This window comes from Malus domestica, chromosome 17 (genome assembly GCF_042453785.1).
Source record: "Malus domestica chromosome 17, GDT2T_hap1".
Lineage (NCBI taxonomy): Eukaryota > Viridiplantae > Streptophyta > Magnoliopsida > Rosales > Rosaceae > Malus > Malus domestica.
In genome coordinates, this window is record NC_091677.1 from 9,686,688 (window position 1) to 9,701,590 (window position 14,903).

Genomic DNA, 14,903 nt, shown 5'->3' on the forward strand with positions numbered 1-14,903 from the left:
TTAGCCCGGAATTATTAAAGAATGAACTTAGGCTAATTTTTTTCTTAAATCAATTTTTTTAAAAAAAAAATAAATATGTAGATTATTGTAAATTAATTTTATGAACATTTTAATCTAAAAAAATTTAAATTCCGATAAATATTGAAAAATCATTAAATTTTTCACAAAGCAAGCTACTTTCACCAACCTTTAAACTTTCACCAACCGTTCATCTTTCACCAACCATTCAACTCCAAACTTTCAACTTTCACCAACCGTTCAACACCAAACTTTCAACTTTCAACACCAAACTTTCAACTTTCACCAACCGTTCAACACAAATTTTTCAACTTTCACCAACCGTTCATCAATCATCCTCTATATAAACATAGGTCCAATATTAGTTGGTCACACAATCTTTCAACCTTCAATCATCCTCTATATTCACCAATCTTTCAACTTTCAAAGAGTTTTTGTTTCCTAAAAATTCTCAATATCTCATCAATGGGTGATAGAAGCAGGCGTAACAGGGCAATGGAGATGGCACAATACCAAGCAAGGCTTGACATTGAGGATTTAGAACTGATCAACGCCGAAGCTGAACTTGTAAACTCGTTTATGCAATATGAGCACCATGGCGAATCTAGCCATCGTGGTTCTGTCACGGGACGTTCATTTGTGCAGCGTGATAGAGAAGAGTGTCATGACCAAATGATGAAAGATTATTTCATTGAGCAGCCGAGATTTCCTGCTCATGATTTTCGGAGGCGGTTTCGGATGAGGAGAAAGCTTTTTGAAGGCATCTTGAACGCAGTTGTCAATCATGACCACTACTTTACAAGGAAGATAGATGCCGTAGGCCGACAAAGTCTATCACCTCATAAAGTGCATGCTTTGTTGATAGTCTTCCACCGATCATAAACACCACCACAGTCTCGCCCGCTACCGTTGCAGTTTTCTGGAAACTTTGCAATGATTTTATCCCACAAAACCTTTTTATTTTGATTTGTGTCAACTGCACCATCTTCACTAACAGAAACCCATGCCAAGCATAAAGAAACATCTTCCTCAAAGGTCCAATTACGACCTCTAACATGCTCTCTTGCCATGTTGAACAATTTGGAAATGGAAAGAAATGATAGAAAGATAAATTGGAAGAATTGTAGGAGAAAATTGAATTTTGTGTGGATGTTTGAACAAATACATAGGTATTTATAGAGTTTTTGGGTAAATTTTGTGTTAAATAAATTTATTTAATTATTTTAGCCGTTGGATTTAAATTTGGGCCGTTAGATTTTTTTTTTTTACCGTTAGATTTGAGTATATTCAATCTCAACCGTTGGATTCAATGTATTTTAAAATAACATATTTTTTAAAAATAAAGTTTGAATCTGGACCGTTGGATCAACCAACGGTCCTTAAATGCTGCCCGTCTGATTTTGAAAAGAGTCGTTGGGCTCGAATGAGTGGCCGACAAGGCCTGAAGCTGGGCCCCCTTCCTGTCGGGCTCCGGTTGCAAGTTGGGGGCGTGGGGCGCGTGCGCGAGTCCACGGGCTGAGAGTGGCCCAAAACTGGGCGAGTCCACGCGGCTGGGGGGGAATTTGGCCCAACTTTAGCATTCCCCTTTTAGCCCAATATTTTAGTTTGGGTTGGGGGGTGTTTGGGGGGAATTTTGGGCTAAAATTTTGGCTTTTAGCCCAGGGTTGGAGTTAGTCTAATAGAGATGTGACTCATATGTGCTGGTGGGCCTACTTCTATTAAAGAGATGGTACAAATATGATATGAAAAATGTGGTAGTATAGCTTACTCGAAAAAAATCGATGTTTTGAGCGGTCATCTTGGTGCTATAGGGTTTGGACATCTGAAAATAATGTTGGAAACACACATCACCAATGATGAGGTTGGAGAGAGAGTTGTAAAACTAGACTTCGCCAAGTTGGCTACAGTGGTGTGCCCCCCTCTCCCTGTCTATGATAGATAGGGTAGCCAAGTGGCTTTTTGGAAATGAGACAAGTGTCTAGATCTTAGTGGTTGGTTTGTAATGGCAGCTTTGGGTTGCTAATAGCTGTAATTAGTTGCTGTTTGGTTAGCAATTAATTAGAGTCGATCTTCTGCTGGTTAATGAAAGCCATACAATTTCAAATGCAAGGCAGGTAAACTGTCAATGAACTTCTGGCTGACATTAGTGCCTTCCGTCCATATGAATATATACAAATACAAGTGGCAAATGCAGCCTGTAACGAATTTTGCATCGATACCGACTTCAAACTCTCTCAGATTCAACCTCTACTATGATGGACCAATCTTGGCACTGACTAAACAATAAATTGGTACAATGCTGCTATGGTAAAGTACAAATGCAACAAAATTGCTTTTATGCTATCGAATCTGTTTCATTTTTTGTGTTTCCCAGTGACTAGACATCTTTCCAAATCAACAGGAAGACCACCCTTCGGCTAAAGCCAACTGCAAGCACATCAAATTGACGCTTTGCTTTCAATGGTTGACTTGATTGTACTGACAAAATCGTCAATTGGCATGGTGCCAAGATCGCCACCAAACCTGGATCTTACTGTAACAGTCCCAGTTTCAACTTCCTTGGCACCAACAACAGCCATCAATGGAATTTTCTGTGTCTCTGAATTTCTAATCAGTTTCGGCAGGCGTTCACCCTGGCAAAGTTCACCACGAATACCATTTGCTTTCAGTTTGTTGGTTACCTCTTTGCAGTAATCAAGCTGTACAAAAATCAAATTTTTGCTTTAGTGCAAAGATAATCATCTCATACTCAATAGTAACTAAACAAAAAAGACATTTATCGAAGGTTGATTTGCTTGTCTACAGAAATTTGAATGTCTCCTTTGCAGGTTCGCTTGCACATCACACAATGCACAAATTCTGTCATCTTTTGAATGGATCCATCACTTCTAAAGTGTTGCAGGGTAAAAAGATGTCATATCAGATGAATTACAAGTATACAACTAATGGTATGGAAAATCGCTCATGGGATGGATGAAAAACTGGACCCATTTTATCAATGAAAATTGAAAAGGTGAAGTAATCCAATGTAAGTTGAGCCATGTAAATTTCATGGGGCAACCAAGGCCCAATGCAGGTGTGTTGAGGGTTCTTGAGTTAATTAAAACATTAAACATGCAACTGCTTTACAAACCTGGGAGTCAGTAACTGGTACAACATGAGCTTGTACTGGTGAAAGCCATAATGGAAAATCCCCGGCATAATGCTCTATAAGGACCCCAAAAAACCGCTCCAATGACCCAAGAACAGCTCTATGAATCATGATAGGCCGCTTCTTTTCAGAGTTTGAGTCAACATATGTTATGTCAAAACGCTGTGGTAGGTTAAAATCAACCTGTACAATTTGGGAAATACAAAAGATCAACAACAACAACAACAACAACAACAAAGCCTTTTCCCACTAAGTGGGGTCGGCTATATGAATCCTAGAACGCCATTGCGCTCGGTTTTGTGTCATGTCCTCCGTTAGATCCAAGTACTCTAAGTCTTTTCTTAGAGTCTCTTCCAAAGTTTTCCTAGGTCTTCCTCTACCCCTTCGGCCCTGAACCTCTGTCCCGTAGTCACATCTTCGAACCGGAGCGTCATTCGGCCTTCTTTGCACATGTCCAAATCACCGGAGCCGATTTTCTCTCATCTTTCCTACAATTTCGGCTACTCCTACTTTACCTCGGATATCCTCATTCCCAATCTTATCCTTTCTCATGTGCCCACACAACCCACGAAGCATCCTCATCTCCGCTACACCCATTTTGTGTACGTGTTGATGCTTCACCGCCCAACATTCTGTGCCATACAACATCGCTGGCCATATTGCCGTCCTATAAAATTTTCCCTTGAGCTTCAGTGGCCTACGACGGTCTCACAACACGCCGGATGCATTCTTACACTTCATCCATCCAGCTCGTATTCTATGGTTGAGATCTCCATCTAATTCTCCGTTCTCTTGCAAGATAAATCCTAGGTAGCGAAAACGGTCGCTTTTTGTGATCTTCGCTAGATTGCTCCGGTCATTAGTGTGGATAAGTATATAAATGGATAGAGATAGGAAAGCAAACACAAGATGTACGTGGTTCACCTAGATTGGCTACGTCCACGGAATAGAAGAGTTCTCATTAATTGTGAAGGGTTTACACAAGTACATAGGTTCAAGCTCTCCTTTAGTGAGTACAAGTGAATGATTTAGTACAAATGACATTAGGAAATATTGTGAGAGAATGATCTCGTAATCACGAAACTTCTAAGTATCGGAGTGTGGTGTCGTCTTGACTTGCCTTATCTGTCTCATAGGTAGATGTGGCATCTTCTCTGGAAGTACTCTTCCTCCATCCAGGGGTGGTATCTTTAACTGGTGGAGATGCACAAGGTAATGTATCAATTTCACTTGAAGCTTACTTGTAGTTTCAGGCTTGGTCAAGCGCGATACAAACCATGTAGTAGGAGTCCTCCAAGTCGCCGAGCTAGGGGGTCTGCTGAAAGAGGTGACAGACAAGGTAAGCAATCAGAGCTCCGACTGATTGTTCACCTTCTCCCCATCTTGCAGCAGCATGAAGGATAAAGAGAAGAAAAATGAGAAGAAATGATATGAGATACTTTTGCTTTTAAAGAAGTAACTTTCCACAGGCTTATTCTTGAACTGAGCTGGAGGGTTTTCTGGTTTCCTTCAGAGTATAAGGCCGGCTGAAGAATTTGAGGGTCAAAACAAGTCCATCAAATCTAGAGTACGTTCCACCCTGCTGATATGGGATACTTTTGCTTTTGACAGAGTAATGGATGTATCGGCACGTGTGCTGTTACGCTTGTCTCCACATGCTTCCTTGTATCCTTCGCACTTGCCCTATCTGTTCCTCAAGCAGATGCGGAATCTTCCCTGGAAACATAAGATGTTGAAGATGAGTACTCGAGAGCAATGCCAGGTAAGTAATCAGGTAAGGGGTTCCAGGCAGTCAGTTCCTGGCTGGAAGCTTAATTCCAAGTGCTGACTGATTGCTCTCTTTCTTCTTGTCTTGCAGGTAAAAACAAGGCCAAAGGAAAAGACAGGGAAAAAGCATGATATGGGATACTCTTGCTTTTAACCCTGATGATATGAGATATTCTTGCTCTAGTATAGCTTGTTTGCAGAGGTATTATCGGGGGAAAGAAAGCTGAATATTTCGAAAGGCTTTGTTGGGAGTGCCCTCTCATATATGATGAAGGGTTGAGCATTTTTGCAGGTCTGCCTGTCCGTTGGGGATGGAGGTCGACATATATAGGAGTCTCCCTAACAAGTAGTAATGCTATTCCTTTACCCTGCTTGGTTATAGCACGGTAGTGGGAGCTGCCAGTTTCACATATTTTAACTCTGTCAGAGCACTTTGAAAAAGTGGTCTGTGGTATCTGGCTCTCGAGATTCGGAGAACGATGCCTCTTCGATTTTTGAGAAAGCAATCATGCTGGGGGTTTGGCTCTCGAGATTCGGAGAGCAGTGTCTCTTCGATTTTTGAGGAAGTAATCATGTTGGGAGTCTGGCTCTCGAGATTCGGAGGGCGGTGCCTCTTCGATTTTGGAGCAAGCAATCTTGTTGGGAGTGTTGTCTCGAATGTGAGTAAAGGTTGGGCATGTTTGCTAGTCTACCTTGCCACGAAGCACAAAGGTTGACACACAGGGACTTTCCAATTATCCAGCAATGGTACTGTTCCTTTACCCTCTCTTCGATTTTGAGAAAGTAGTCATGTTGGGAGTCTGGCTCTCGAGATTCGGAGGACGGTGCCTCTTCGATTTTGGAGCAAGCAATCTTGTTGGGAGTGTTTTCTCGAATGTGAGTAAAGGTTGGGCATGTTTGCTAGTCTACCTTGCCACGAAGCACAGAGGTTGACAAACAGGGACTTTCCAATTATCCAGCAGTGGTACTGTTCCTTTACCCTTGTGGGTAATAATATGGTAGCTAGACCTTAAAAATTTATGTGTCTAAACTTTGTTAATGTTGTTTCTTTGCTATTCTTTTACCTTTCTTGGTCAGAGCGATGTAATGGGAGCTGCAAGCTTCACGTGCTCAACTTTGGTAGAGAACTTTGGCAAAGTTATATGTGGTACCCATAAGCTATTGTTGCGTGTGGGAAGTGGGTGATTGAACAGTAAGATTCATGTGCTTTCTACTTCACCAGAAGTCTTCGACAGAATGCCCATAATTTCTGCAAAGCTGAGTGTGCGTGTGACAGGTGCTGACAAGGCTAGAAAAGTAGGTGCCGCTTCGATTTCTGAGATCGGCCCTCGTGGTCTCTGAGCAGCCCAGCTTTTGAGAAAGCGAGCGCCTCTTCGATTGATTCGGAGAACGATGCCTCATCGATTTTTTAGAAAGCAATCATGCTGGGGGTCTGGCTCTCGAAGATTCGGGGAGCAGTGTCTCTTCGATTTTTGAGAAAATAATCATGTTGGGAGTCTGGCTCTCGAGATTCGGAGGGCGGTGCCTCTTCGATTTTGGAGCAAGCAATCTTGTTGAGAGTGTTTTCTCGAATGTGAGTAAAGGTTGGGCATGTTTGCTAGTCTACCTTGCCACGAAGCACAGAGGTTGACACACAGGGACTTTCCAATTATCCAGCAATGGTACTGTTCCTTTACCCTCTCTTCGATTTTTAAGAAAGTAGTCATGTTGGGAGTCTGGCTCTCGAGATTAGGAGGACGGTGCCTCTTCGATTTTGGAGCAAGCAATCTTATTGGGAGTGTTTTCTCGAATATGAGTAAAGGTTGGGCATGTTTGCTAGTCTACCTTGCCACGAAGCACAGAGGTTGACACACAGGGACTTTCCAATTATCCAGCAGTGGTACTGTTCCTTTACCCTTGTGGGTAATAATATGGTAGCTAGACCTTCAAAATTTATGGGTCTAAACTTTGTTAGTGCTGTTTCTTTGCTATTCTTTTACCCTTCTTGGTCAGAGCGATGTAGTGGGAGCTGCAAGCTTCACGTGCTCAACTTTGGCAGAGAACTTTGGCAAAGTTTTCTGTGGTACCCATGAGCTATTGTTGCGTGTGGGAAGTGGGTGATTGAACAGTAAGATTCATGTGTTTTCTACTTCCCCAGAAGTCTTCGACAGAATGCCCATAATTTCCGCAAAGCTGAGTGTGCGTGTGACAGGTGCTGACAAGGCTGGAAAAGTAGGTGCCTCTTCGATTTCTGAGATCGGCCCTCGTGGTCTCTGGGGAGCCCAGCTTTTGAGAAAGCGAGCGCCTCTTCGATTTCTGAGATCAGCCTTCGAGGTCTTTGAGCAGCCCAACTTTTGAGAAAGCAAACGCCTCTTCGATTTTTGAGATCAACCCTCGTGATCTCTAAGCAGCCCAGCTTTTGAGAAAGCAAATGCCTCTTCGATTTCTGAAGCTCCGTCGAGTGCAGATTTTTATAGGGGCTGGCATTAAGTTCCAAAGCACACTTGAATCTCCACCAGTAGAAGCTTCATTCTTGCACTTCTAAGATCTTGATTTGTCCGACCTCTTCTCTCTTCAACACCTTTGAAAATGTCTGGCCCCTCCGACCGTCGTTTTGACTTGAACCTTGTTGAAGAGGCAGCCCCGCCTTCTCCAGACAACATATGGCGCCCATCCTTCGTCTCCCCTACTGGTCCTCTTACCGTTGGGGGTTCCGTGATGAAGAATGATATGACCGCTGCGGTGGTGGCCAGGAACCTTCTCACTCCCAAAGATAACAGACTACTTTCCAAACGGTCTGATGAGTTAGCTGTTAAGGATTCGCTGGCTCTCAGTGTTCAGTGTGCAGGTTCTGTGTCTAATATGGCCCAACGCCTATTTGCTCGAACCCGCCAAGTTGAATCATTGGCGGCTGAAGTGATGAGTCTCAAACAGGAGATTAGAGGGCTCAAGCATGAGAATAAACAGTTGCACCGGCTCGCACATGACTATGCTACAAACATGAAGAGGAAGCTTGACCAGATGAAGGAAACTAATGGTCAGGTTTTACTTGATCATCAGAGATTTGTGGGTTTGTTCCAAAGGCATTTATTGCCTTCGTCTTCTGGGGCTGTACCGCGTAATGAAGCTCCAAATGATCAACCTCTGATGCCTCCTCCTTCTAGGGTTCTGTCCAGTACTGAGGCTCCAAATGATCCCCCTCCGGTGCCTTCTCTTTCTGGGGCTCTACCGACTGCTGAGACTTCTCCTAAGCAACCTTTGTGAAGGCTCCCTCTTGTGTGTTTATTTTGACTCATGTATATGTACATATTTGTAGCTTATCGGGGATATCAATAAATAAGCTTTCCTTCATTTCAACGTATTGTGTTAGATACACCAAAGCCTTCTTCGCTAAGTTCTTTGAATTTTCTTTTGTTGAAGCTTGTATGTTGAAGCTTTCTGAGTGGAGCATGTAGGTTGGGTAGTGTTCCCTTAATTTTCCGAGTGAGGAAAACTTCTCGGTTGGAGACTTGGAAAATCCAAGTCACTGAGTGGGATCGGCTATATGAATCTTAGAACGCCATTGTGCTCGATCATGTGTCATGTCCTTCGTTAGATCCAAGTACTCTAAGTCTTTTCTTAGAGTCTCTTCCAAAGTTTTCCTAGGTCTTCCTCTACCCCTTCGGCCCTGAACCTCTGTCCCATAGTCGCATCTTCTAATCGGAGCGTCAGTAGGCCTTCTTTGCACATGTCCAAACCACCGTAACCGATTTTCTCTCATCTTTCCTTCAATTTCGGCTACTCCTACTTTACCCCGGATATCCTCATTCTTAATCTTATCCTTTCTCGTGTGCCCACACATCCAACGAAGCATCCTCATCTCCGCTACACCCATTTTATGTACGTGTTGATGTTTCACCGCCCAACATTCTGTGCCATACAGCATCGCCGGCCTTATTGCCGTCCTATAAAATTTTCCCTTGAGCGTCAGTGGCATACGGCGGTCACATAACACACCGGATGCACTCTTCCACTTCATCCATCCAGCTTGTATTCTATGGTTGAGATCTCCATCTAATTCTCCGTTCTTTTGCAAGATAGATCCTAGGTAACGAAAACGGTCGCTCTTTGGTATTTCTTGATCTCCGATCTTCACCCCTAACTCGTTTTGGCCTCCATTTGCACTGAACTTGCACTCCATATATTCTGTCTTTGATCGGCTTAGGCGAAGACCTTTAGATTCCAACACTTCTCTCCAAAGGTTAAGCTTTGCATTTACCCCTTCCTGAGTTTCATCTATCAACACTATATCGTCTGCGAAAAGCATACACCAAGGAATATCATCTTGAATATGTCCTGTTAACTCATCCATTACCAACGCAAAAAGGTAAAGACTTAAGGATGAGCCTTGATGTAATCCAACAGTTATGGGAAAGCTTTCGGTTTGTCCTTCATGAGTTCTTACGGCAGTCTTTGCTCCTTCATACATATCCTTTATAGCTTGGATATATGCTACTCGTACTCCTTTCTTCTCTAAAATCCTCCAAAGAATGTCTCTTGGGACCCTATCATACGCTTTTTCCAAATCTATAAAGACCATGTGTAAATCCTTTTTCCCATCTCTATATCTTTCCATCAATCTTCGTAAGAGATAGATTGCCTCCATGGTTGAGCGCCCTGGCATGAACCCGAATTGGTTGTCCGAAACCCGTGTCTCTTGCCTCAATCTATGCTCAATGATTCTCTCCCAGAGCTTCATTGTATGACTCATTAGCTTAATACCCCTATAGTTCATGCAATTTTGTACGTTGCCCTTATTCTTGTAGATAGGCACCAAAGTGCTCGTTCGCCACTCATTTGGCATCTTCTTCGTTTTCAAAATCCTATTGAAAAGGTCAGTGAGCCATGTTATACCTGTCTCTCCCAAAAGTTTCCACACTTCGATTGGTATATCGTCTGGGCCTATTGCTTTTTTATGCTTCATCTTCTTCAAAGCTACAACCACTTCTTCCTTCCGGATTCGACGATAAAAAGAGTAGTTTCTACACTCTTCTGAGTTACTCAACTCCCCTAAAGAAGCACTCATTTCATGTCCTTCATTGAAAAGATTATGAAAATAACCTCTCCATCTGTCTTTAACCGCGTTCTCTGTAGCAAGAACATTTCCATCCTCATCCTTGATGCACCTCACTTGGTTTAGGTCCCTTGTCTTCTTTTCCCTTGCTCTAGATAGTTTATAGATATCCAACTCTCCTTCTTTGGTATCTAGTCGTTTATACATATCGTCGTAAGCCGCTAACTTAGCTTCTCTCACAGCTTTCTTCGCCTCTTGCTTCGCTTTTCTATACCTTTCACCATTTTCATCGGTCCTCTCCTTGTATAAGGCTTTACAACATTCCTTCTTAGCCTTCACCTTTGTTTGTACCTCTTCATTCCACCACCAAGATTCCTTTTGGTGTGGGGCAAAGCCCTTGGACTCTCCTAATACCTCTTTTGCTACTTTTCGGATACAACTAGCCATGGAATCCCACATTTGGCTAGCTTCCCCCTCTCTATCCCACACACATTGGGTGATTACCTTCTCTTTGAAAATGGCTTGTTTTTCTTCTTTTAGATTCCACCATCTAGTCCTTGGGCACTTCCAAGTCTTGTTCTTTTGTCTTACTCTTTTGATATGTACATCCATCACCAACAAGCGATGTTGATTAGCCACGCTCTCTCCTGGTATAACTTTGCAATCCTTACAAGTTATACGATCCCCTTTCCTCATTAGAAGAAAATCTATTTGTGTTTTTGACGACCCACTCTTGTAGGTGATCACATGTTCTTCTCTCTTCTTAAAGAAGGTGTTGGCTAAGAAGAGATCATATGCCATTGCAAAATCCAAGATAGCTTCCCCATCCTCGTTTCTCTCCCCAAAACCATGGCCACCATGAAAACCTCCATAGTTGCCTGTCTCCCTGCCCACGTGTCCATTTAAATCTCCTCCTATAAATAACTTCTCCGTCTGAGCAATTCCTTGCACCAAGTCTCCAAGATCTTCCCAAAATTTCTCCTTCGAACTCGTATCCAACCCTACTTGAGGTGCGTACGCACTAATCACATTGATAAGTTCTTGTCCTATTACAATCTTGATTGCCATGATTCTATCTCCTACCCTCTTGACATCTACAACATCTTGTACCAAGGTCTTGTCCACGATGATGCCAACACCGTTTCTCGTTCTATTTGTGCCCGAATACCAAAGTTTAAACCCTGAGTTTTCTAGATCCTTTGCCTTACTACCAACCCACTTAGTTTCTTGTAGGCACATAATATTTATCCTTCTCCTCACCATAACTTCCACTACTTCCATAGATTTTCCCGTTAAGGTTCCTATATTCCACGTTCCTAAACGCATTTTGCTCTCTTGAACTCTACCCTTCTGTCCTAGCTTCTTCACCCTCCCCCGTCTAATAGGATCAAAGTACTTCTTTTGTGTGTCCCGGGTAAAGTTGATAGGAGCATATGCTCCCAAACAACTTTGAGTGGAGTCGTTCGAAAAGAAGTTTCTATGGCCCCCTTGCTCATTTAACACTGCATCCGGGTGCCGATGGAGATACAGCGACCCTTGCTCACTTATCACTGTGCTCGGGCCACACAGCGCGCCACTTACGGGTGACGCCCTAGCTTTAGCGCGATTTTGTTCTGGATTCATTTTCATAAGGATTCGACGTGATCATGGAGTGCCGGCTGTCGACTACCTGACGCCCTCCCCCTCCTCCTTTATCCGGAACATTTTACAAAGTGATACAGAGATAGACAGAGAGACTACCAATTAAAAAACAAAGCACACATTAGAATTATCCCGCCATGAGTTCAGGATTAACCTATATAGTTGAGCACTGCCACTTCCTTCCAAGGGCATCCTCAATCTTAAGATCAATCTTTGGACCATAAAAGGCACCAGCACCTTCATCAATTTGATAGCTCCAACCTTTATCATCCAAAGCATCTCTAAGGGAAGATGTTGCTTTCGCCCATATATCATCATCTCTAACAGCTTTCTCTGGCCTCGTACAGAGATTGACCTCATATTTGTTGAAGCCAAATTGCAACAAAAGTTCTTCGGTAAGATCTAGGACACCCCTGATTTCATTTTTGATCTGATCTTCTAGACAAAATATGTGGGCATCATCCTGCAAAAGGTCCCGAGGTTAAGCAAAAAAAACACTTCATACACCTAGGATTATAGACTCACAGTTTACAAATACTAACACCATACCTGAGTAAAACCTTACACGAAAAAGACCATGCAAGCTTCCAGATAATTCGTATCTATATACGGTTCCCAACTCAGCAACTCGAATAGGAAATTCATGATATGAGTGAGGCTTCCTTTTGTAAACCAAGATATGATAGGGGCAGTTCATCGGTCGAAGCTGATATAGTTCATCCTCAACATTCATTTGATCATACATATTCTCCTTGTAGTAATCCAGATGACCACTTATCTGCCAAAGGTTCGCCTTTGCAACATGTGGAGTATACAGCAGATCGTAACCACGGTCTATGTGGATCTTTTTCCACAAATCTTCCATTACATGCCTCACAATAGCACCCTTTGGATGCCAAAACACTAAACCCCCACCAGCATCATTCTGTGAAAATTCAACAATGAAAATGTTCAATGCAAGAATCCTCATAATTACAAATAATGGGATTGCTAACTTATATATCTGCGAAAACAGCAGAACGAGATTCAAGGCAATTCTGAGTACCTGTATAGAAAACAGGTCAAGAACTTGACCAAGGCGCCTGTGATCTCGACGTTTAGCTTCCTCTTTGAAATGAAGATATGCCTTCAATTGATCTTCACTCTCCCATGCAATGCCATAGATCCTCTGCAGCAGTGGTTTCTTTTCATCTCCTCTCCAGTAGGCACCAGCAATAGACTCAAGTTCGACAGCTTTTCTGTTAATATTTCCAGTTTTTTCAACATGGGGCCCCGCACATAGGTCCCACCATTCATCACCTATGAAGAATTTGGCATACTATGAGGAATTATGATATAAAGACAGTTTAATATGACAGGATGCTAGTTCAAAACACAATCAAATCCCAGAACAAGCATGCATATGTATAAACATATGTATAATTTGGTTAGCTTGACCAAAAGGTTCCTCCCACCTTCAAATTAGTCTCCTTTTCAATCTGCATATCAATAACTCATTTTTATAGAGCACCAACAACATTGTTTTCCCTGAGCACATCCCCGCCCTTTCTTTTTTTCTTTCTTTAAATTTCCATCTTAGACTCGACACAAACACTGTACATTTCACTTGTGTAGCTAATAAAAATATAAAATAAATAGCTGAGTTTTATTGATTAGCAAAATCATTTACACACAGTTCCTCCACATTAAATCATCACCTTCCATACTATATTGAGCCTGAAAATGGTGAAACCCATACCAATATGATATATGGTAATGGGATCTTCTTTAATACTTTCCAAAATTTCCAATTTGTAAGGTTCGTTGAGAGCAGTTATTCTTTTGTGAGGTTCATCTCTTGAAACTTCTTCTCTTATGAGTGGTAAGTTTCTACCAATGATGCGATCCTACAAATCACAAAAGAAATGCTCATGAATAGTTTTCAATAGTTTCATGGTTCCAAAACTTTGATACAAACACGATAACTTATACAGAAATTCCACTTACCATCTCCTTCTTGATTCTTTTCAACTCTTTGTCTGTCAAAGGCTCCATATCAAAATCATAATAGAACCCATTTTCTATCCACGGACCAATTGTCACTTTTGCATCTGGGAAGAGCTTTTGAACAGCCATGGCCATCACGTGTGCACACGGCAGTCAAACACATATAAATAGTTCATCATCATAACAGCGGAAAAGGCGCCATTAATACCAAACTACAAGGAATTTCAGAAAAAAAATGAACATAGCTCGACCTCAACACTTTATCAAATACAGAAACCCATGTATCTTCTCACATTCCCAAAAACAGGATTGAAAATTTTTCCAGCTTATGACTGCTGTACACCCATTTTTCCAAGTCCTATTCGACCAAATTTCAAATTACCGAAAAGCTATGTTCTCATTTTCTTCTACCTCACTTCCTCATTCTTCACAACAGAATCAGGTGACAATCAATAACATAGAATTGAAAATAGTTGAACAAAAGCATCGAACTTTCAAAAACAGAGCTCCAAAGAACCTAAAAATTCAAAATTTTCGCCACGAAAGCACCTCCTACTTCAATTTAACATAACACATCACAAATCCAATCAAAAGAAATGAAATTTCAATAAATACCGTGTGTCGAATCCTGAGGAGGCTCTCGGAGGACTCGTTGGTTAGAAGCACGACTTTCTCAGGCTTATCAGTTACCTCCATCTGGGCATCCTTCAATTTGTCGTCTTGGGTCGAGACCCGAGCAGCCGTGGCCATCGCCGAGGAGGTGGAGACTCCATTTCTGCCGCCGTAGAGGGACAGAGCCCTGAACTCGGAGCTCAGTGGCGAAGCGCAGTGTTTAACTGGGGAAAGGAAAGAAAAGGTCTTTAGGAGAGGGATTGAGAGGAAGAAAGAAGAAGAAGTGGCCATTGCCATTCTCTGAAGAATTAACATCTGGGTTGTGTTTGGATTTCAGAACTATGATGGGTTCGTGTGCAACGGTGGAGGGTGAGTGAGAGTGGCGTTTGTGACTTCGTTTGTGGTGGAGGTTTGGCTTTCGGTTTTTGTCCCTCGGGCGCCTTAAGAATCTTAGGACCCAAAAGAAAAAATTTGGAGCCAAATGTTGCCTTTTATATAAAAAGTAATGATTTCTAATCCAAAATATCACTATGATCTAGTGGTATTACTCTTCACTTGTAAATGAGATGTCATAAGTTTGATTCTCGTCAAATGCAAGTTTGAACTACATTATTACTAGCTCATTGTAAAACTAAGTTCACCCTCTCCTTAGTGTAGATAATATCACTTGTTCAAAAAAAAAAATTATGTTTCAAT

The 14,903-nt window shown here is 42.1% G+C and overlaps 1 protein-coding gene across 1 annotated transcript; it reads right to left on the reverse strand.

Moving 5' to 3' along the window:
* Positions 1-2,138: 2,138 nt before the first annotated feature.
* Positions 2,139-14,666, reverse strand: LOC103440526 (threonine--tRNA ligase, chloroplastic/mitochondrial 2). The gene is given in 8 exon segments (XM_070817523.1): positions 2,139-2,717; positions 3,152-3,352; positions 11,764-12,072; positions 12,148-12,534; positions 12,655-12,908; positions 13,348-13,495; positions 13,596-13,807; positions 14,211-14,666. Coding segments are annotated over 7 exon segments (1,695 nt in total). The 5' UTR covers positions 13,731-13,807; positions 14,211-14,666; the 3' UTR covers positions 2,139-2,456.
* Between the last annotated feature and the right edge of the window lie 237 nt (positions 14,667-14,903).